The sequence below is a fragment of the Myxine glutinosa genome, chromosome 9 (assembly GCF_964187855.1).
Source record: "Myxine glutinosa chromosome 9, kmMyxGlut1.1, whole genome shotgun sequence".
Lineage (NCBI taxonomy): Eukaryota > Metazoa > Chordata > Myxini > Myxiniformes > Myxinidae > Myxine > Myxine glutinosa.
Window position 1 is genome coordinate 71,345,858 of NC_136269.1, and position 25,280 is coordinate 71,371,137.

The 25,280-nt window shown below is 41.6% G+C and overlaps 1 protein-coding gene across 1 annotated transcript in view; it reads right to left on the reverse strand.

Moving 5' to 3' along the window:
• RYK (receptor like tyrosine kinase) overlaps positions 1-25,280 on the reverse strand; it is a 259,256-nt gene that overhangs the window by 112,225 nt on the left and 121,751 nt on the right. The window contains exon 6 of the mRNA XM_068129006.2: positions 24,851-24,989. Coding sequence (XP_067985107.1) covers positions 24,851-24,989 — 139 coding nt within the window. The remainder of the gene's footprint in view (positions 1-24,850; positions 24,990-25,280) is intronic.

Below are 25,280 nucleotides of genomic sequence, written 5' to 3' on the forward strand. Positions count from 1 at the left end.
GGTGTATTTTATTTCATCCCGGTAAATGGAAGCTAAGTCGGAATTTAAGTACTCAACATCAGAAATGAATTTTTTTCATTGTTGTTTATATATTGTGATGAAATTCCATTATTTTTGAAGCCTTATTATTATTATTATTATTATTATTATTTTTTTTTTTTTACTTTGCCGGGAACCGAGCCGAGCCGAGATCCCGTTATGAAAATTGAAAATTTATCGAGACGGTTCCGAGACGGGATTTTGAATCCAGCTAACAGCACTAGGGCCCAGAACACAGGCAGAAGCTTGACAACAAGTTACTGTATGTGACCTGTGGACATCAATGTTACAAACTGTCGAAAGAGCACTGGGAGGAGGCCACAGAGCTAAAGTCCTCACAGGAAGAAGCTGACACCCGCATCTTACTACATGGTGTTCATGCAGCAGAATCTGGCATCAGGTCCGTTGTGATCAGTGCAGAAGACACAGATGTCCTCGTGTTGTGTCTGGCTGTTGCCAAGTCCATCCCATGTCCCATGTACATGAAGTGCGGAACCAAGGCCAGGACAAGATACCTTGACATCCAGAAGCTGAGCCATGCTCTGGGAGGTGAGGTGTGTGAGGCACTGATTGGTATGCATGGCTACACAGGCTGTGATACAGTCAGCGCATTTGCTGGACGTGGCAAGTTGGCTGCCTTCAAGCGAATGAAGTCTGACAAGACCTATCTGGAGGCCTTTGCTGAACTTGGTCAGTCATGGGAGGTATCTGGGGAGCTGTTCAGTAAACTCCAAAAGGTCACCTGCCATCTCTACATGCCTTCTGCACAGACTGCCACAGTCAACAAGCTTCGGCTACCAACTGTTCTGTGCGAGACGTGGTGAAGTGGAGTCTAGCCAGCTGCCTCCCTGTGAGGACTGTCTCTTCCTGCATGCCCTCCGTGCGAACTATCAAGCGGCCATCTGGAGGAGATGTTTGCAGAGTCACCCATTCATCCCTGACCCCAAGGACTGTGGTTGGACCACAGATGAAGAGGGCAAGCTTGCTGTGCAGTGGATGCGTGGATCACCTGCACCAGAAGCTGTGCTTCAGTTGCTGTCCTGCAAATGTGTGCGCTCATGCAAACTACCGGACTGTACCTGCCTGGCATATAGCTTGAAGTGCACAGACATGTGCAAACTACAAACCTGCACCAACCAAGCCAGAGAAAAAGAGCTGGAAGTAGAGTTGTCAGACTCGGACACTGATGATGACACTGATTAACTTGGCAGTGTACACTGTACAGTCATGTATGAGAGTGTGTATCACGGTAACAGATATTTCAATTTTGACTTGGGTTATTAAGTGATGACATGATAAGTGACATATTGGTTTTATTTTATTATTTAGGCTTTTCTAAACAGAATAAGGGTGTGAATCCATGTAAATATAAAAAGTTCTTTGAAATGACATTGCCAGAAGTAAGAACATTGAGTGTATGAACACATTTATTTCAATTTACCTTCAAGTGTGTGAAACATCCCAGTTCATAAAAAGACACATTTTAAGATTGTTTTCTACTGAAAAATAACTCAAAATGTACTTTTGACTCTTTCCTAACTATCTTAATAAAGTTGTTATTCTTAGAGTAAAGTACAAGGAAAAACGTGTGTTTCGTCTTTTTTGCGCAGGGTATGTTTACATATGAGGTGATAACCACCATTAAGCTACTCATCTACAAAGGCTATCATACCAAAATGTAAACTATGGACATCTAGCAAGCTGAAAATAGCAATTTGGTTTGGTCCCTCTGGGTGGTACCAATATGTGAAAATTGGGGTCTGGGCTCAAGGACTATTTAGCCAAATCTTTCTCGGTCTTCCCCGTACTCTAATTCCTTCTACATTCATTTCTATCATTCTTCTCAACCAGTCACTTTCATCCTTCCTCAACACATGACCAAACCATCTCAACCTGTTTCTCTTCACAGCATCCATCACAGGCTCTATTCCCATCATCTTTCGCAATTCATCACTTGTTTTCCTCTCTCTCAACGATACTCCACACATCCACCGAACCATTCTCATTTCCACCCTTTCCAGCCTTCGTTGCTGCTCTACGTTCATTACCCATGTCTCGCTCCCATAAATCATAACACTTCTCACGCATGCAGCATACACCTTTCCCTTCAGCTTCAACGACACTCCCCACCTCGTCAGCACGCCACTCAGTTCCGGAAACTTCTTCCATGCACATCTCACTCTTGCAACTGTTGCCGAGTCTGATCCACCTTCTCCATTCAACATGTCTCCAAGGTAGCAAAATGTTTTCACACCTTCCAGCTTCACGCCGTCTCCAAGATCCATCTCAACATTTCCTCCATCTGCAGCTCCCTCTGTGCACACCTTACACATGAATGTGGATGCCACACTGGTTAATGACTCTCTCAGACCACTACATTTTTGATCAACCCACTCAGCGCGCATTGTACATTGAATGGAGTTCACTCCGCCACCCTTCCTACACACAGCACACGGCCACTTCCCAGTTCTTTCCACCTCACCACATGCTTTACCACTTGCTAACACCTTCGTTTTTCCGAGTCACCTTCAGACCTTTTGTCTTCATACATTCCTTCCACTTGTTCATCTTCTCCTTCAGTCCATCCCTACTTTCCGAAATCAACACCAGATCATCTGCATGCAACAACTCCCACGGTAAACCCTCCTTTACATTCCGAGCCAGCACCTCCATCACAGCTACAAATAGTAGTGGACTTAGTACTGACCCCTGATGCACTCCCACCTTCACCTCAAACTCACCACTGTTCCCATCCTTCGTCCTTACAGCTGTGCGAGCTCTCTCGTACATTGCCATCACTACTCTGATCAACCATTCCTCCACTCCTAACTTCCTCAATGCCCATGTCACTACTTCACGTGGAACCCTATTGAATGCTTTCTCCAGATCAACAAACCCAAGAAACAACTTCTTCCTCTTCTCCATGTACTTCTCCTGCAACTGCTTTACAATTAAAAACGCATCTGTTGTTCCTCTTCCTGGCATAAATCCAAACTGCATTTCGTCGATCTTCACTTTCTTCCTTATCCTCCTCTCCAACACCCTTTCCAATAACTTTTTCGCTTTATCGTTTTATTCCATGCTCCAAACTACCAATAACAAAGGTTGGTAAATGTTTTGGAGAGGATATTACTGTTAATATTACTGTAAATCAGAATTTACAGATATTACTGTAAATCAAAATGGCTTTCGCACTAGTAGATCGACCTCCGGGCAAATCCTTACAATTAGACGTCTTCTTGAAGGCGTTAAAGCTAAAAAATCTTCCTGCTGTTTTCCTATTTATTGATTTCTCGAAAGCTTTCGACTCCATCCATCGAGGTAAGATGAAGGAGATACTGCTAGCATTCGGGATACCTCAGGAGACAGTTAATGCCATCATGATGCTGTATAAGAACTCGCATGCAATAGTCCGATCACCTGACGGCGATACAGACTGTTTTGACATCATGGCAGGAGTTTTACAGGGTGATACCCTCGCTCCCTACTTATTCATAATATGTCTCGATTATGTGCTATGCAAAGCAATAGACACCAACAATGAACTTGGATTTACCCTAAGTAAACGGAAAAGTCAGCGATACCCATCCAAGAAGATTACAGATATAGATTATGCAGATGATCTTGCGGTTCTAGCAGACTATAACAATGATGCAGCGACACTACTACACAAGATTGAAGAAGTAGCCAGCCAAATTGGTCTCTACATAAATGCCTCGAAGACAGAGTACATCAGTCTTAATCAAGATCAAGTTGTAGACATAAAATCACTCACTGGTGAAAACATCAAAAAGGTTGACGAATTCACATACCTGGGAAGCAACATCGCCTCCACAAAAAGAGATGTTGACATCAGACTTGGAAAGGCTTGGGGAGCTTTACAGTCTAGGCAAGATTTGGAAATCTGCGCTTCCAATAGAGCTGAAACGAAACTTCTTTAGAGCAGCTGTTGAATCAGTTCTTGTATATGGGGCAATTACATGGACCTTGACATCATCACTAGAAAAGGCCCTGGATGGTGCATACACTCGCATGCTCAGAGCAGCCCTTAACATCTCATGGAAAGAGCACCCCACAAAATATGAATTGTATGCAAAAATCCCACCAATCAGTGTAACCATACGTCAACGTAGATTAAGATTCGCTGGGCACTGCTGGAGAAACAAAGATGAGCTCGCAAGCGATGTTTTACTTTGGTTACCAACTCACGGCAAACAGGCACCAGGGAGACCTGCGAAAACATATATCGATCAGCTTACAAATGATACTGGGTGTCTGGTTAACGAACTACCTAATGCCATGAGTGACAGAGATGAATGGAAGAAACGTGTCATGGAATGCCGAGCAAGCTCGACGCAGTAAGTAAGTAAGTATTACTGTTAAACTTATAAAATTTAGAGAAGGGCAAAAGTCTATGGCTGATGCAATTGATATATCAGAGGAGATGATTGTAAATGAGGTGAAGAAATCCCTAAAGAAAAATAAGACAATCAAAATGTATATTGGTGCATATTTTAAATTCTCAAAAGATGATTTTACTGATACGGTATATATGAGAACAACGCCATACTTTATAGCATCTGTTGAGGATTTCATAAACTCTTATATTTTTCAAAAACTCATCTGCTATGAGTTAAGTGATACACAGAAGGGAAGTGGTTTTAACATAAAGTCAATAGGATATATAGATTTACATATCTTAAAGTCAATACCATTAAAAGCTTCATCATATATAGAACTTCTTGATTTTATCAAAAAGAAAAATGCTGTCATTAATATACAGAATAAAGATAACAAGTGTATTAACACATCTTCATAATGTTTAAAAAAAATCCACATAGAGTCAGCAACTACAAAAAATATGAGGATGAGATTCATTGTAGTGGAATAAAATTTCCAATGAAGATTAGAGATATACCAAAGCTTGAATATCTAAATAATGTATCTGTCAATGTATATTGTATATGGAATAAATGAAGATGATAAAATTCAGGTTTTAAGCATAAGCTCATCATTTACTGAGGATAAACATATTGAACTTCTATATTTTAGTAACTAGCAATGGTACCCGCCCTATTGGTGGGGCTTCAATTGGGAAGCCCAAATGAAAAGGCAAAATATCAGAAATTGAAGGATTTTTTATTTTAAACGATTCATATAAACATCCGTTGAATCATATCACACGCAAATCATCAAAATCTATTTAACAGTATTTGTAGAATTTCAATAAAAGCCACATCACTGCTCATATCGGTAAATATTATTCCATCATGTTTCAAATTTGGGCAATGGGCTCTCCAATATTCGATGTGTTCACGGTTTGAATTACGTAACGTAACGTTTGTGACGATGTTTTCATTGTGACGATGTTGTGATGATGTTTGTGTTCACGTTAGTGTTTGATGTGACGGTGTGAACATAATTTCGTAATGTTTTTCGTTTTTATTTTCGTAATCGTTTAATGAACGTTTAATGTTTAATGAACGTTTCATGAGCGTAAGAATGAGCGTAATGATCATTAAATGAATGAATGAATGTAATGAATAGTTCGATGTGAGACGCCTCAGAGCTATCACATTCACAATCGCTATGTCGTATGTACTCCCAATACGTGTTTCCTTCATTGTAAAAACTACCAAGTCGACAGTTAAAAGGATTTTGAGCCGATAGGTGTTACGGCCTTGGCAAGATCAATGGAGACAGTGATCTGTTAGTGTATACACCGCCCAAATAGCTATGTGGAATTCTCTCATGTAGAGATTAAACTCACGTCATTTGAACTTTGGCCGAGGTCATTATTTACTTTTATTGATGTTTATATACGAATCAAAAAGAAGATAATTGGTTTTGGGTCATCCTTTCCGCATATCTCGTGGGATTGTGAGTTGGAGAGACGAACGTGATGGCGGGGAGGGGCTTGGCATTCTCTCAAGCAGGGATTCAACCCATGTCCTTATAAAAGGTCTTTGTCCGAGGTCACCGAGTCCGATCGGTGCAGCCGTTTGTGCGGCACCCGGGAAAATAACGTTATGCAGGAGTCCAAACCTGAAAATGCTGGAGGCCAAAGCTGAAATTGGAAAAACAATATACCCTATTTTACTCCAGGAGATCCCAGGATTATCCACCCAAAATATTGTTGCGATTGGTTCAGCCGTTTTTGCGGTACCTTCGAACGGACGGACGGACAGACAGACAGACAGATGGACATTTGGTGAATTATAGTAAGATTAATAAATGCGTTAAACATCCATTCGTTATATATGCAGATTTTGAAAGTATATTGGAATCAGTTGAAGATATCAAAAAGTATCAGAAACATGTTCCTCGTGGATTTTGTTATTATATGAAATCATCAGTGGTGAAGAGTATAACAAGTTAGAACTTTACAGAGGAGAAGATGCAGCTGAGGAATTTGTTAAGAGACTTGAGGATGATTGTGTAAGACTTGTTAATATAATGTATAAAACAAATAAAGAAATGTGATTAAATAATGAAGAAGAAGAAGATTATAAAAATCGTAATACTTGTCATATATGTTCAGAGAATATTGAAGATAAAAAGGTGAGAGATCATTGCTACAGATCAGGAAAGTTCAGAGGAGCAACTCATGAGTCTTGTAATCTAAATTATAAAACACCATAATTTATACCCGTACTCCTTCATAACAACTCACATTACGACACCCATTTATTCATCAAACAACTCAGCAAAACACCCGGTGATATTCCAGCTATTCAAATACAGATCAAAATGACATTTCATTCACAAAAAATATAAATACAAATCCCAGAACAAATATTAGATTTCTTGATTCATATAAACTAGCAATGGTAACCCGCCCTATGGGCGGGTCTTCAATTGGGAAGCCCAAATTAAAAGGCAAAATATCAGAAATTGAACGTTTTAAAATTTTTTAAACGATTCATATAAACATCCGTTGAATCATATCACATGCAAATCATCAATATCTAAACAGTATCTTTAGAATTTCAATAAAAGCCACATCATTGTTCATATCGGTAAATATTATTCCATCGTGTTTCAAATCGTGATCGATACACTATGATCGTGATGATCGTGAATCGTGATCGATAATAGTGTTCACAATCGCTATGTCGTATGTACTCCCGATACGTGTACCAAATTCCCGATACGTGTAACTGTACCAAATCAACAGTTAAAAGGATTTTGAGCCGATAGCTGTTACGGCCTTGGCAAGATAGATGGAGACAGCGATCTGTTAGCGATCGATGGAGACATGTTGCTTTCCCGGGTGCCGCACAAACAGCTGCACCGATTGCGCGGCACCCAGGAAAGCAATATCGGCACAATGAGAACAATGAACGTTATGCAAATGCGAATGTTATGCGGGAGTCCAAACGTGAGAATGCTGGAGACTAAAGCTGAAATTGGGAAAACTAAATAGCCTATTTTACTCCTGGAGATCCCAGGATTATCCACCCAAAATATATTTGCGATCGGTTCAGCAGTTTTTACGGTACCTTCGAACAGACAGACAGACAGACAGACAGACAGACGGACGGACATTTGGTGAATTATAGTAAGATTCATGGCAAGTCCTCTCGCTTCTTTAGTATCAAACATAAAGTCATTTCCTATTCTTTCAAGTCATTTTGAAGATATCAACTTGTTAACTAAGAAAGGTATTTATCCTTATGATTATATGAGTTCATTTGAAAAGTTTAATGATACAAAACTTCCATCAAAAGAAAATTTAGATAATGAACTTAACAAGTCAAATATAACTGATGAAGAGTATAATAGAACACAGGAAGTATGGGATAAATTCAACATAAATAATATGGGTGAATTTCATGATCTTTATTTAAAAACTGATGTATGACTATTAGCTGATGTATTCGAGACATTCAGAGATGTTTGCCATAACAAAGAATCATATGGTCTCGATCCTGTGAATGATTTCACAGCACCTGGTTTAGCTTGGTCTGTTATGTTGAAGATGACAAAACAGCCGTTGGATTTATGAAGTGATGTTGATATGTTATTGATGATTGAGAAAGCAAAGAGGGGTGGTATATCACAAGTATGTAGAAAGAGGTATGCTAAAGCAAATAATAAATATCTTCCAGATTATGATAAGGAAAAAGATTCATCATATCTTATGTATTTTGATGCTAATAATCTTTATGGATGGGCAATGTCGGAAGCATTACCATATGGTGGTTTTAGATAAAATAAAAATTTAGATAAAAGAAAGTTTGGTTATTACTTTGAAGTTGATTTACAATATCCCAAGGGAATTCATAATAAACATAAGGATCTTCCATTTGGTCTCAGTGGTGAAACTCCAAATTCAGATTTGTTTTGTGATTATCAAAAGTCATTCTTTGAAACATCTAAATATATTCCAACGTTAAAACTTATGACTACATTATATGAAAAAAATAATTATGTTGTTCATCAAATAAATGTTGTTCAAATGGTGGATTCTGGACTAGTAGTGAAGAACGTACATAGGATACTAAAGTTTAGTCAAAGGCATTGGTTAGGTAAATATATTGATTATAATACAAAGATGAGAACAAAGGTAAATAATGATTTTGAAAATGATTTTTACAAGTTGATGAATAATGCTGTATTTGGGAAAACTATGGAGAATCTAAGAAATATACAAGATGTAAGATTAGCTACAACAAGAGAGAAAGCAGAGAAACTGATAAACAAACCTAGCTTTAAAAGAGTTGAGATATTCACTGAAAACTTTTGTGCAGTTCATCTAGTTAAAGAGTGTATACTTATGGATAAACCAATTTATGTTGGAACAACGGTATTGGATTTATCAAAATATCTTATGTATGATTATCTGTATAATAATATAAAGAGAAGGTATGAAAATGAAGCATGTTTATTGTATATGGATACTGATAGTTTTATATTAGAGATAAAAACTGATGATATTTATAATGATCTTAAAGAAGATATAGATTCTTATGATATGAGTAATTATAATCCTAATAATGATTTATACTCATCAAAGAATAAGAAGGTAATTGGTAAATATAAAGATGAACTCGGAGGTAATATTCTAAGTGAATTTGTTGGGGTTAGATCAAAAGCATATGCTTATAAATATTTGGATGGAGATAAATACAAGACTGATAAAAAACTAAACGGTATTAAAAAGGGAATATTGAAGGAAACAATAAACTTTGATCATTATTATGATTGTATACATAAAGATGATGTAATCTTTAGAGAGATGAACCTTATTATAAGTTATGGTCCTTGAGATTTTTACAGAGATTGTTCATAAGAAAGCTCTTTCTTCATTTGATGATAAAAGGTATATAAAAGATGATAAAATAAATGCACTTGCATTGGCCCCTCCACCCTCCTCCTCCTTTTGTTTCATTCTTTGTTCCATTTCTGGTTCATCCATAGTTTTTCCTTCTTGCTTTTGCTGTGTTTCAGCTTGTATCCAGCTTGTTCATCTACTGTGTCCTCCTCCCCTGTCTTCCTCAAAGTGTCTCAAGGGTCACATATCCCTCTGGTCGCACATCAAAATGAAACATATCTATCTGATCCCCTCATAATTGCCTCCTTTATAATGTATCGAGTCCTGTCTAAAAAGCTCCTCAGAGCTCAATCTAGCTCTCCCCGGAATCAATCTAGTAGCCCTACGCTGAACCCACTCTATCGTAGCTGTGTCTTTCCTCAGATGTGGTGACCAAAACTGCACACAATATGAGACCTCACTAAACTACTATTCAGTGTTAAAACTATCACTTTTGATTTATAAATTATCCCCCTATAAATGCAACCTAAACTCTGTTTGCCTTACCTGTAGCTGCCTGGCATTGTCCTGTCTGCTTATGCCTTGTATCTATTAACACCCAAGGATCCTTCTCCTGTGTGACACGATCCGAGATTGCACCTTGCATCATGTGATCTCCATTTTCACTGTTCCTACCCATTCCCAGGACCTTGCATTTCTTTACGTTAAACTGCATCTGCCAATCGTTTGCCCAATCTATGAAAGGCTTGAGACTTTCATGAATCTGATCACCACCGTGTCTGCTATCTACCTTACATCTAATCTAAACTTTGTGTCATCTGCAAATTTAAAAGCAGACTCTTAACCCTGCTATCAAAATCAGTGATGTAAATTACGAATAATATTGGTCCCAATACTGAGGTGGGGTACTCGTGGGGTCACGACCCAGCCAGATATCATCCCATTCAAAGCCACCCTTTGCTTCCCATCACTAAGGCAGTTTCCAATCTATTTAGCTACCCAACCAGTCACACCAAAAGCCCTCACCTAAGCTTAGAACCTCCTTTGTGGTACCTTATGAAACGTCTTCTCAAAGTCTATATCAGGGATGTGACCAATCAATGGTGTGGCATTTATTTTGGTGTGATATGTCACTGGAGACGACACTGTAACACTTGCTTCATACAAAATTTATTGGATGCTTGCCAAAGAAGGAAAACATTTAGTGATGGAGCACAAGTAAAACAATGCTTCTTATAATCCACGATTGTTTCTTTAATGATTTGAGAAACAAAAATTAAATCATAAGGAGGATTTAAAAATATCTGCAGTTAAGTAACGACAGGATGTGGGCGCATCTCAGGTCTCTCGGAAAACCTGTCTGCCCAACTTGAAGCAAAGATCCCCTCGGATGCTGCTTTCAGTTTAGCAGTTGACGAATCAACAGACATAGGAGACGTGGCCCAGCTTGTGTTTGTTTGATGCACTGATTATGATTCATTTGATGATGTGGTTCAAGTTTGATTTGATGCACTGATCGTATGCCTCCGATGCACTGTTTGGTCAACTTCAAAATCACCGAAGACGTACTTTAGCTGAAGTCAATGCATTATCACACTCATGAGAAAATGTATACACTGCTGTTCGCCAAGCTTGTGGCAAAATGAACGTGTCGCTAGATTCCATTGCGTCTGTACCAACAGATGGAGCTCCGTGTATCAATAGAAAACATCATGGACCAGTTGCTGAAATGACAGAGGAGCAGCAGACTTTGTTGATACTAGGGCATGCCCGTACTATATCTATATCTAAAATTATATCCCCCCCTCTATTTACATGAAATGGTTTGGTCCATGAAATGTTTTGGTCCATTCGCAACGCCAAAGCGAACGGCGAACGCTTTACATGAAATGGTTTGGTGCATGAAATGTTTTGGTCCATTCGCAACGCCAAAGCGAACGGCGAACGGCTTGCGAGTACAGTGACAATCCCCCCGGGGTTTTAATTAGTTTTAAAACATCGTTTAACGCCAACATAGCGCCAACATAGTTTGCAAACGTGAAATAAATGAATACGCTCTCAAATGTGCCATCCGAGGCAGAGTGTGTCCGCCACGTTCGGCACACGCGATAGCTCGCTGCTCTCTGATTGGTTGAATCGTTTTTTGGACATAGCTCGGTAAGTAATTGTCCGATTAATATGAAACCTTGAAAAGGCACATCCTCGGGTCCCCAGCAATATACCTGGCAAGTTTAAAGTATATCGGACCCGTGGTTGTCGAGAAACAGCGGTCACAGACAAACAAACGTACAAACGTACAAACAAACACACAGAGATTACTGGAATTATAGATAGATTTCACTGTATTGCGCATCAACAGGCTCACTGCAGCAAATTAGGAGATGGCCACATGAAGGGAGTAATGGAAACGTTTGTGAAAGTAGTGAACTTCATCCGTGCCCGATCTTTACTACACAGCCATTTTGTTTCTTTGCTGCAAGAAATCGACTCGTCAGATGACGATATACTGCTGCAGACAAAACTAAATGGCTAAGTCAAGGAAACATTCAGCAAAGAATTGTGGCCTTACTTCCTGGAATCCTGTGATTCATATTTGAAATTCGTGAGGAGGGTAAATGAAAAGATAACTGTTGAAAAGAAAACGTCGCTTATTCATTCAAAGTGCAAGAAAATGTTTGTGATAGTTTTCTTGTTTCAAGATTATTTTTGTAGTGTATACTTGCGACATAAGAGCCTGATGTTGGCTTAGCGGTTGGGGTGCCAGCTTGGGATCCTAGGATCCTTGCTTGGCTTGGATTCAGAAGAGGGTCAGAAAGCAGTATTCAGGATTGCAAAGCACATAGCAAAAGAGAGGTGTGACGTGATGGAGGTGAGTTGCTTGAAGGATGAAGTGGGACAAATCGTTGTCGACCCAGATGGAATTAAAGGAAGATGGAAAAGATATATGGAAATGCTGTTGAATACAGAGAATGAATGGGATGGCAACATAGAGAGTAACCCAGTTTTGAGATCTTTGAGTTTTGAGGTGAGAGGAGGATAAGGAAGAAAGTGAAGATCGACGAAATGCAGTTTGGATTTATGCCAGGAAGAGGAACGACAGATGCGCTTTTCATTGTGAGGCAGTTGCAGGAGAAGTACATGGAGAAGAGGAAGAAGTTGTTTTTTGGGTTTGTTGATCTGGAGAAAGCATTCGATAGGGTTCCATGCAAAGTATTGACATGGGCATTGAGGAAGTTAGGAGTGGAGGAATGGTTGATCAGAGTAGTGATGGCAATGTACAAAAGAGCGCGCACAGCTGTAAGGATGAAGGACGGGAACAGTGGTGAGTTTGAGGTGAAGGTGGGAGTGCATCAGGGGTCGGTACTAAGTCCACTACTATTTGTAGCTGTGATGGAGGTGCTGGCTCAGAACGTAAAGGAGGGTTTACCGTGGGAGTTGTTGTATGCAGATGATCTGGTGTTGATTGCGGAAAGTATGGATGGACTGAAGGAAAAGATGAACAAGTGGAAGGAATGTATGGAGACAAAAGGTCTGAAGGTGAATATCGGAAAGACGAAGGTGATAGCAAGTGGTAAAGCATGTGGTGAGGTGGAAAGAACTGGGAAGTGGCCGTGTGCTGTGTGCAGGAAGGGTGTCGGAGTGAACTCCATTCAATGTACAATGTGCGCTGAGTGGGTTCATCAAAAATGTAGTGGTCTGAGAGGGTCATTTAACCAGTGTGGCAGCTACATTCAAATGTAAGGTGTGCACAGAGGGAGCTGCAGATGGAGGAAATGTTGAGTTGGATCTTGGAGACGGCGTGAAGCGGGAAGGTGTGAAAACACGCGGCACGAATGCGCGCCTGTGTCGTTGGAGGTATTGACTTATATAGGGTTGGTTTTCTAAGGCTGTAGGCCGCACCTCATTTTGTCGAATAAAGTGGTATGCGGGTGGTTCCGGTATTTGGGACCGCAGGGACGGAAAGTGCAGCCGGCCCGCTCTGGGGCGTCGAACCAGTTCATTCCCGGTGCGGCCGGGCCGAATATCGGCCCGGACGTGGCTGAAGCCATTGATTCCGCCGTAGCCCGCTAACGCGTAGGCTCGCGCGTCCCCGGTCCGCCTGGGCTCCGCGGGTGTCCTACCGTGCCCACGTCGCCATGCTCGCTGAATAAGCGAGCCAGGCGTGGTGCCCGGGGACGGACTTTCGCTGTCGAGGCTGAATGGAGAAGGTGGATCAGACTCGGCAACGGTTGCTCGAGTGAGATGTGCATGGAAGAAGTTTCGGGAACTGAGTGGCGTGCTGATGAGGAGGAGAGTGTCGCTGAAGCTGAAGGGAAAGGTGTATGCTGCATGTGTGAGAAGTGTTATGATTTATGGGAGCGAGACATGGGTAATGAACGTAGAGCAGCAACGAAGGCTGGAAAGGGTGGAAATGCGAATGGTTCGATGGATGTGCGGAGTATCGTTGAGAGAGAGGAAGACAAATGATGAATTGCGAAAGATGATGGGAATATTGCCTGTGATTGATGCTGTGAAGAGGAACAGGCTGAGATGGTTTGGTCATGTGTTGAGGAAGGATGAAAGTGACTGGTTGAGAAGAGTGATGGAAATTGATGTAGAAGGAAGTAGAGGACGGGGAAGACCGAGAAAGACTTGGCTAAAGATGGTGGAAGAAGAAATGCGGGCAAGGGGGTTAACAAGGAGAGATGCAGAAAATAGGGCAAAATGGAGAAGATTGTCATGGGGACCGCAAGGCTAACCCCCGCTCTAGCAGGGAAAATGGCCTTAAAATGCATGTTGTTGTTGTATACTTGCGACATAAGAGCCTGATGTTGGCTTAGCGGTTTGGGTGCCAGCTTGGGATCCTAGGATCCTGGGTTCGAATCCCGGTTGATCGTTGAATTAACGCCAGGGGGATTGACTCAGCCTGTCATCCTTCTGAGGTCGGCAAATTGAGTACCAGCTCACTGGTAATTCCCTGTGTGTCGCAAGAGGCGACTAACAGGGTTAGTGGCAGGAAGAGCATCCGGCCATAAAAGATTGCTTCAAAAATGTTCAAAAAGGGGACCACGGTGCCCAAAGAAGGCCAACCCCTGCTCTGCGGGAAAAAATGGCCTCTAAAAGGTTGTAAATTTTGTACTTGGGACATAAATTGCTAATTTAACATGTGCTCGGTAGATATTTTACGGTATAGAAATGAGAGGTATTACAGAATATTGATTTGTATTGCATTACTGTCAGGTAACAAATCCAGCACAAGAAGGGCACTCGGTAGAACGCACACCTCCGCCAAGCTGAACAGTTTAATTTTTTTTTATACCACTGATAGTGATAGGCCGGATCTGGAACCGGCCCTGAACCAAAATCGAATTGGCTTGTTCTTGTCGCCTAACCAACTCATCCACCTAGTTTCATCCGAATGCATCCACAACTTAATTGAATATCATGCTATATATCGTTTTTGGCCCCATCACTCAATGGTGAAGAATCACTTAAAAATTATCTGATCCGGATCCGGATTTTCTCCTAAATTGAATCGATTCTTCCTTGTCACACGCCAACCAGTCCACCATGTTTTGACGAATCTGTGTACAACTTTTTGAGATATCCTGTTCACAGACAGACAGAAAAAAAAAACACAAACAAAGACATCGTGCAGAGCCTGATACTTGCAATATCCCTTAAACAAATTAGACCTTAAAATAATTGGTGGTTGAATTCAGGGACCTGGTATATTCGGCTTATGTTGACCTTTTGACCTTTAGATCTCAAAACTAATGAGTGGTTAAACTCATTGACCTGATATGCAAATCCTGTTCAAATTTCAAGTCAATCAGATGAAAATTGAGGATTCTAGAAAATTCAGCAAAAGTTGTTGACCTTTGGCTTATGTTGGCCCTTTGACCTCAAAATCAACAGGCTTCTTCCTTATGACCAACTCTAGCATTTGGTTAAGTTTCGTGAAGATCGGGTTAAAATTGTGACCTGTAGGTGATTGACATACAAACAGACAGAATAACTCACATGACCAACCAATATACTTGAAAAATCTTCAATTTTCGCAAGTAACAGACAGAGGTGAAAACATAACCTCCACCCACCTTTGATGGCGAAGGTAATAACAATCCTTTAAACGGACACACAGGAATTAAGTTGTGTGAGTGCGGCCCACATAACACATCGTGAGTGTGGCCCACTATATTGATGTGAGTCAGACTCTCATCCTGTTATTTTGTACTTAATGAATGCCTTCAGCTTGCCCTTAATTCCATTATGTACCTCCCCCTCAACCATCCTCATTCTCTATCTGCCTCTACCTTTACACCTCACTGGAATAAACCTACTCGGCACCCTACACATTTGCTCCTTGACGGTTGCCCACCTCTCCGATGCAAACCACCCTCTCATTAACCTTACCCAATCAAAAGCTCCCAAATCGATGAATCATAACCTCATATTTTCTCCTTGTTCTGTTATCTTCTGGTCCCTGCTGTGTTCCAGCTCTTCCATGAGGCTCAACTTTGTATACAAAAGACAACAGAACAGTTTCCTGGAAGTTTGTGACCTTATTTTCAGCCACATTATATTTTGGTGTTGTAAAGTGATTGTCAACACAGTTTTCTGTAGCTTCAATACTTTCTCAAGAGAATACTTTTTTTTTCCCAATACTTTTCATGTTTTATGCTGTATATATATATATATATATATATACTGAAGGGTGTACACAGCCATTACGTGGCCGAACTGCCATTGGCCCAGTTACACCATGGGCATGAGCTTCGTTCATGTACAAACTCAACAGTTATTACTAGAATGCTTCCCACGATGGAAGATCGAGGAAATGCTTCCCACGTTAAGACTTAGGTTTAATAAAAGTGTCGCCAATGAAATGAATAACAATAAGCTGATTGATACTCTCAGTCCCCGGCCTTTTCGGTGGTATAAGGAATAGATCTGTGTAATATGACAGCTAAATACTGAATGTTTTTTGAAATATCACGTACACAAGCCAAGTTACCAAGATGGTTGCCATGGCAGCATAATTCAGCCAATCACAGCCGTGATCTAATCAGGTTGAGATAATGTCATGAGGAATCTGAAATATGAAAGTCTACCTCTATCACGAGTCTACCTCTATCATGTCCTTCAACTCCGCTGTTCGTGGCCCCTTTTTTCCCCCCCTTTGTTCCTTTTATGGAACATAGGATTACATGATTATACAATGATTATACTTTGTTCCAATGGCTTTTATCCTGTTACATCCTGATCCGTTCAGTGTACTTACTCTGCATAATTTTTTTTGGCATGAGTCATTAATCTGACCGGAAGCTTGACAGAGGCCAAACATAAAGCATGTACTTTCCAAATTATAATGAAAATACCACAGCTTGGACCACAAATCTGTACAAAAAGGTATATCCGTATGATAAAAAATGGATTTTGTCAGGAATGGCAGAATGACAAAACAACAAATTAAAATGCTGACGACAAGGATAAGGGGGTGAAGAAGCATACCCCTGGTGGAGTGAGGATGGTCACCTGGGACCAGCAAGTCTGTGCTCTGGTCGCAGAAATCGCTCGCAGATCGTGTCTTGGCCCTTTTGTGCTGCTGATGCCCGCAGTATCCCGAGATTCCGGGACACATGCCACTCTCATGTGCTCTAAAGCTACTCCAAAACTCTAATCCTTGGCACGAACAAGCAACCACACCTCCCCCAACCCTCACAACCAACAATCCACCCCATAAAGGCTGGGGATGCATTACGCACTTCCAGCATTATTGCCCTGCTGAAATAATAGCACACTGTGGCAGCCCAGGCAATGAGTGGGGGTGTGGGAGGGGAGGGAGTGGGGGTAAAACCTCCACGGGGTTGTATGGGACCGCAGGCAATAAGAGCAAAATAATAATAAAAGGGAGTGTGGGGTTCAGGTTTAATGGTTGAGGTGGGGTGAAGAGAATGCCAGACCTGTGGGACAAGTGCTCGCTATGTTAAACAAAAAAAAAAGGAAGTTGCTCTTCAACCACATGGCCACAGGTGTATAATCATGTAATCCTTATGCAGACGTGACATTATTTACACTCACAGTCACCACAAAAGGGGGGTTACCATTACTTCCCACGCACGTGCCATTAGGTTATACAGTATTGATAGATAATGATGCTGTGAAAACAACAACGGGCCGTTCTACTAATTGTAGCAATGACGATAAAAAGCACTTCAGAAAAGGAAAGCGGTACCCGCTCAGCGCAGTATCGATCAGAAAATTACATAATGGGCGTTTCTTTCACATGAACTGACAACTTCTCATTGCATCGCCCATGCCAAAACTGTGCTAAACATGACAATTACAATATTGTGTATTATTAAGAACTAGCAGGAATACCCGGCATTGCCGGGGGAGGGGGTGGGAGGTAAGGGGGGAAGCAGGAGAGGGAGGGGTCAGGAAGGGAGTGGGTGGAGTGGAAGGGGGAGGGGACGGGGAGGTAATGGGAGTGGGAGGGGAAAGATATACTACATATACATCTTTTGGGGGGTAGGGTGACTTTGATAGGCCGCTCCGTTTTGGGGGAGGGCGTAAGGGAAGGAGAATTTTTTTTTCCCGTGCAAAGAGTACTTCATAACCTCAGTGTTGCACAGGTAAAAAAGGAAATTGTAATACTCTCTGCCACCATCACCTGGTGGCGCTACACGGTACACATTTACATCGAGAATGTACGCCCCTCTCCCATTCCCCCAAACCCCCGAATGAGGCCGCGGCCACATAGCCTATGTTAACCCCCCAGACAAAGTTGCATTTGTATTTGTAACCCGAGTAAAGTATAAAAGCGTTTATACCTGGAGTACCGGCGTTGCTCAAGCGAAAAAGAAACATTAACATATTTGAAATGAGGGCAAATATAATGGAAAAGCAATTACATCCAAATCAGAATCCATCACAAATGTCAAACCATCATTTTACCTTTTCGTTGAATATATGCTGGTGAATGTACCGTTCATCACGTTTCTGAGTTAAGTATGATGACGTTCAGGAAGAAGAAGAAGCCTTACCACGAACTTCGACCGCTTCCGGAATTGTTTTATTATTTGTGTTCGAATGTCTGGTGATTGTTTTGTATTTATTTATGCGAATATGTATTTGTATATAACTGTCATTAATCAAAAAGGCTTAGGCACTATAGAGCGATTTTTAAAAAATCAAAGTTTCTTTTCAAAAAAAAATGTTTTGGCCTAAAACACTCCCAGACACTCACTGATGAACCTCTGAAAGTTTGACGAAGATCCGTTCAGCCATCTCTGAGAAAAACGGCAACACACAGACACAAACCAACGACTCTCTTATATAGTAGATGCCGCATAGAGGAGACAAACACCTCAAATGCTTCACAGCAGCAAGAGGAAAGCTTTTAGAACTTGAGTTTCAATTCGATGAACTGAAGTGTCTCAAATCAAATATTAGAAAAGCCTGGCCTAGTTAAAACTCCTCCTGCACAGTGATCCTGTGAAGAGGTTTCCTTGTTTCGGGACTAGGTGAAGGTTCTGCCAGTTTCCCCTCTTCTTTTTCTTTGTCGGCCTTCACATTTAGGTGGCTCTCAGCCTTGTTTATGGTGAAGTTCAATAACAAAAAAATAATAATAAATAACATTTTTATGTGATGTTATATACAAATACCGAATTGTGATTCATTCAGGAAAGCAGAGCTCTCGACTTTCTATTATTATTGTATTACATTCACGACGTTTCAGCAATCTGCACAAAAAGGCCTCCAATTGCCTTCTTCGGGTGCAATGACCCAAAGGGCATTACACATGCTTTTTCTCACGCACACAACATCATGATAAGAGCATACAACAACAACAACAGGCATTTTAAGGCCATTTTCCCTGCTAGGGCGGGGGTTAGCCTTGCGGTCCCCATGACAATCTTCTCCATTTTGCCCTATTTTCTGCATCCCCCTTGTTAACCCCTTGCCCGCATTTCTTCTTCGACCATCTTCAGCCAAGTCTTTCTCGGTCTTCCCCGTCCTCTACTTCCTTCTACATTCATTTCCATCACTCTTCTCAACCCGTCACTTTCATCCTTCCTCAACACATGACCAAACCATCTCAACCTGTCCCTCTTCACAGCATCAATCACAGGCTCTATTCCCATCATCTTTCGCAATTCATCATTTGTCTTCCTCTCTCTCAACGATAAGAGCTAATCAACATGATAAGAGCATGCAGACTCAAAAAGCCAATGCCTAAATAAACAAGCATTCTGAGTAATGCGCTGCAATACATGTCCCCTACCGGCAGTCTGTCGTCCGGAAAACTGTTGGGGAAATTACCAAAGTTCAAAGTGCCATAACTTTGTCAAAAATGATCGAAACGTCGTGAAGTTCGAACTTGATCTGTAACTTATCATGAAGAAACCATGTACCAAGTTTGAAATCATTAGCTTTAAGCGTTTAGAAAAAAAGTCCGGAAAACTGTTCTTTGCGTGACGGACTGACGGACTGACGAACTGACAGACTGACGGACTGACAGACGGAGGGACGGAGTGCAAACCTATAGTCACCGGTAGGGGACTAACAAGCATTCTGAGTATTGCGCTGCAATACATGTCCCCTATCGGCAGTCTGTCGTCTGGAAAACTGTTGGGGAAATTACCAAAGTTCAAAGTGCCATAGCTTTGTCAAAAATGATCGAAACGTCGTGAAGTTCGAACTTGATCTGTAACTTATCATGAGGAAACCATGTACCAAGTTTGAAATGATTAGCATTAAGAGTTTAGAAAAAAAAGTCCGGAAAACTGTTCTTTGCGTGACGGACTAGCAGACTGACAGACAGAGGGACGGAGTGCAAACCTATAGTCCCCTCCGGTGTACACCGGTATGGGACTAATAAATGAATAATAGCCAGGGCAGTTGTGAATAAATGATAAACAAGCATAACAAATGCCGTGAAAACACATCCATGTTTATTTACAAGTACAGATAGAAGCAATAGAGGTATAAGGAGAAGTTAGACTACAAACAGAGGAGGAAATATGTAAGAAAAACAAACAAACACAAAAAAAACAGTGGTGTTATTCAAAATGAACAATTAAATTATAGTCGGAATATGAAGAAGAAATAACTCACTCACGGGTTTGTAAGTTGCCCTGCGTCACAAAGCCAGGATCTCAAGTTCAGATCCTATAAGTTGTGTTGATTTTTTTTCCCACTGTTATAAATTAATGTAAAATGGATACCAATGTCCATGTTTCAACATTTAAATTGCACACAAATTTCTCCACCAGCCTTAGTCGGTATATTAATTTTAAATAATACAAATAAGAAGAATAAGGAACAATAACACATCCACAGTGAGCAACGATTTTTCTTTTTCACCAATACTGCAATCCAAATGTCGACCGAAGGACATCAAGAAAGGTCCTGCTGGAACAGTACAGTTTCCAGGCATAATTCCCCGAATGCAGGGCCCACTGCCTTGCAAATTTAGCTGTTGTGGACAGCAGAGTGCTTCGTAAAGTTGTCTATGGCCTGTACTTTATGCGATTATAATGCTTTTTTTCAGCATGCCTTACTGCGCACTACTCTGGCCGTGCAGGCTCCGAGAGGAGCGAAAAGGGAAGAGATTAGTTAAACTCACAGTTAAAATCAATAATCACTTGCAGCCTAAAGAACCGATCAATGCCGTGAAAGTTCAGCGAGAAATCGCTCGTTTACCACCCCCGCCGGCATAAGCCCCCCAATACAAGTGCACCCCAGTGAAAACATCCCCAGACTCCAATCCCACCTCGACCCACTACCTCTCCCTGACGAAATGGAAAACAACCTTTGCATGGCACAAGGTTTATATATGCCTCATCGACGGAAGGTTTTCCATCGGCAAACAAATTGACGTTTTGAAACAGACCATGAAAACTGACATTTTCATTGGCAAACAAATTTACAGTGGCACCTTCACAACCCCTCGTTGATTGGCATGGATGGGGAGCCTAATAAAATGTGTATACGCCAATCCCTTTCATCAATTTTCTAAATTTAATAAGCAGCCCGACCATGGCATATCCACTCCACCACCACCGAAACAATCAAATAGAAATATTCTTTGTTCAGCAGATACGAAGAGAAGAACAAAAGTGGCACAATCAAAATAGGTGCTCTACCGGTGCTTTTTATTAAAATGAAAAAAAAAAAGGAACCTGCACAAACAGAATGAATTAAGTGCTACAATTGACGGCGGGGATTAAAAATTCCTCAGGGAATTAAATTTTGGGGTACCGAGCGTAGACATTCATTACAAACGAGAAATGACGTACTGGGTGGTCATGCTCTGATATACCATCATTGGTGTTTCGTAGAATGACGCTCATCTATGCAATTCATTAATGGTATGAACTCTAAATATGAAGAAAGACCTTCTGCACTTAAATTCAAGCATTCTATCAACAGGTCGTACCAAAGTCGAAAGGTCTATCCGTCATTTATACCATCACTGGCAGCCATTTGCATTGCAGCAATGCCAAGAAATACAAATTGCGGTTCAACTCCAATCAGATCATTTTGTGGTGCACAGCGCACGGCGTCAGTGCGGTTTCAGCCCAGTGTCCATGGTTTGCAGTGGTAAACTGCACAATGGGCTAAAGTATGAGGCCAACTGCCCCCCCCCCCTCCACCCCGAGGCAATCCCTCCCCCTCCCCCACCCCTCCCCACCCCCACCCCTCACACCTAGCTGGGCTTCACACTGTAGAAACCAAAGCTTTCAGGATCATTGGTATCTCCAGCAATGAAGCCAATTCTGAGAGCCTTTCACTCTCTCACCGCAAGCAGGTTGGTGTTCTTCCTGTCTTCTACCAACTCCTCTCTGGCCTAGCTCCCCCAGCTCTGTCTGTGCTGTGTCCCCCAAATATTCCTAGGACACACACAAGAACTGCCAGCAACCCTCTTCTGGTGAAACTGACAAAATCAAGACTCTCTACTCACCTTCACTCTTCTATTCCTCTTCTTTTCCCACCTCTGAAACAAACTCCCACACTCTCTTCAATCCCACCCCTCCCTCCAGGTCTTTAAAACAGCTGTTCACCACCATCTGTTATCTTCCCCCATCCAAAACCTTGACCTTTTATACCCCCATTAATACACCCCAAATACACCTCTTTCAATCTCCGACTTCATTCCTGAAATTACTAGTCGTGTCAATTTGTTTTATGCCATGTACCTCTTCCCTCCCCCCACCCCCCCCCCTCCCACACCCTCGCCCTCCCTTTATTGTTTTATGTGTCCGTTTATGTTTTTTTCGTTTTATGTGCTGAGGTGTGTTTAATATGCTAGCTCTTACACGAGCCTCGATGTTGTATACAAAAAGAAAAAAAAAAACTGCAGGGGGGAGATTGCTTTGTGCGGTGAAGTTCATGTTTAGATGTGGCATGCTGGTGAACACCTGTACGGTCTCCAAAAATAATATTGAAAAATAAAAAGGCTTACATTTGTTCCAGCATTGGCAAGTATTGGGTTCAAATGCATGTTCAATCAGGAGTAAATAATGCTACGAAGAGAAACTAACATTTTCATCGGCATCCAAAAGGATGTGGATAACCGATTGTCCAAACATACTACTCTACAAATATCCCTCAACAACCCCTAACCCTAGTCCCACTTTCCAAATATCCAAACCCACACACGTCCCAAGCCACACTTCACCCATTTCAATCGACAAAAACAATACCATAAACAAACTAGAATGGCACACTAGAGAACATACATCCGCCTGGTTGGCCATATTACTCAATGGTGAAGAATCACTTTTAAAATTTTACTAGCTGGATCTGGATCCGGATCTTCACCACAATTGAATAGATTCTTCCTTGTCGCACACACAACCTGTCTAAGTTTCGTCCAAATCCATCCATAACTTTTTGAGATATCCTGCTATGTATCGTTTTTGGCCCCATGTCCCAATGGTGAAGAATCACTCGAAAAATTAAATAATTCTCATATCCGAATCCATATTCAGATCTTCACCAAAATCGAATCGAATCGTCCTTGTCAGACACACAACAAGTCCACAAAGTTTCGTCCAAGTCGGTCCACAACTTTTTGAGATATCCTGCTATGTATCGTTTTTGGCCCGATCACCCAATGGTGAAGAATCACTTAAAAAATTATAGTAGCCGGATCCAGATCCGGATCTTCACCACAATTGAATCGATTCTTCCTTGTCGCACACACAACCTGTCCAATAAGTTTCGTCCAAATCTGTCCATAACTTTTTGAGATATCCTGCTATGTATCGTTTTTCCCCCTATCTCCAAATGGTGAAGAACGACTTTAAAAATTCTAGTAGCCGGATCCGAATCCGGATCTTCACCAAAATCTAATCATTTCGTCCTTGTTACATACATTACATCTCTGCCAAATTTCGTCCGAATTCGTCCAGATCTTTTTGAGATATCTTGTTCACAAACGGACAACCAAACAAACAGACAGACAGACAGGGGTGAAAACATAACCTCCATCCACCTTTGGTGGCGGAGGTAATATGGTATTCCAAATATTTCAAATTTTTCATTCATAATTTTCAAAATACATAAAAGCATTTATAAAGACATTTACAGACTATGCAAAGTATTTTAATGTCTTGCTCGTGCTGGCTGGTGTCATAATCTGCATCGGCCGATCGGTACAACAATGGATGGAATCAACAGAATGATGAACGAGGTATGCTGATCGCCATGGGAAGCAAGGAGAAGCTGACGTTTCGGGCATCAACCTTTCGTCAGAGAGGAGAGCTTTAATGAGTGAAAGAGGATTTTTTTTCTCTCCGACGAAGGAAATCTCCGAAATGTCAGCTTCCCATGGTGGATAGCATCCCTCAATTAATGTTACATTGATTCCATAAGTTATTTTAACGATGCCCTTCTATTTCCTTAAATACCAGTGTTTGAATGAATATGAATGAATGATCGTTTTAAGGCCATTTTCCCCGCTAGAGCAGGGGTTAGCCTTGCGGGCTCCATGACAATCATGGTTCCCTGTTTGAGGCAATGTTTTTATGGCCGGATGCCCTTCCTGACGCCAACCCTTAGTCGCCTCTTACGATGCGCAGGGATACGGTGTACCTATTCTAAATCGGGGTACACACCGTGATCATTCATCCCAGCAAGCTGGTACTCCATTTGCCGACCTCGGAAGGATGACAGGCTGAGTCAACCCCCCTGGTGTTAATTTAGCGATCGACCGGGATTCGAACCCAGGACCCTAGGATCCCAAGCCGGCACCCTAACAGCTAAGCCAACACCAGGCCAATAAAAGAAAAGAATCCCCAGGTGTGTTGGAAGCAGCAATAAAAGTGAGAACATGACAGCATAAAACCTGCACAACTGAAAAGCAGGGGTGAGTCAAGAGAGGAAAAGAGAAACTTCTACAAGATCGATGCAAACGTTTCAAGAATAACAGCCAAAAAAAAAACCAACAAGTTTACAGAGGCAGCAAAGGGGGTTAAGTTGGGGAGTTTGTTTATCAACATCATCGCTTTGACCAAAATGCACAGACACGGCGTTTCTCACCTGCTGGAGTCAGGAGAGCGTGCCCCGCGTACGTGCAGTGCGGCCAAAAGCAGAGCGACCAGGACGATGGCTGCACAGCAAACACCAACGCTGATGTAGAACACACGTGTGGAGGAACTCGCGGTGTTGGCATCAACGTCTGCATTCAGCACGCGTGGCGAGGGCATCAAGAGCCTACTTACGATATGACATGAAGACAAATATCGGTTGGATCACAATACTTAGCAACGAGCTCCAATCAAATTCAATAGCTATCCTTGGATCAAGGGACGAGCTGCCGTCATTGATGTAAGTGATGGTGCATGTTTAACAAGGTACCCTGCCGTCGTCATTAAGACCACAAGTGGTGAGATTAGCTTGCTTGCATTCAATTTCAGACACCATTGCTCGTTATGCCGAGTCACACCCGGGACAGATTCCACAGCCAAGC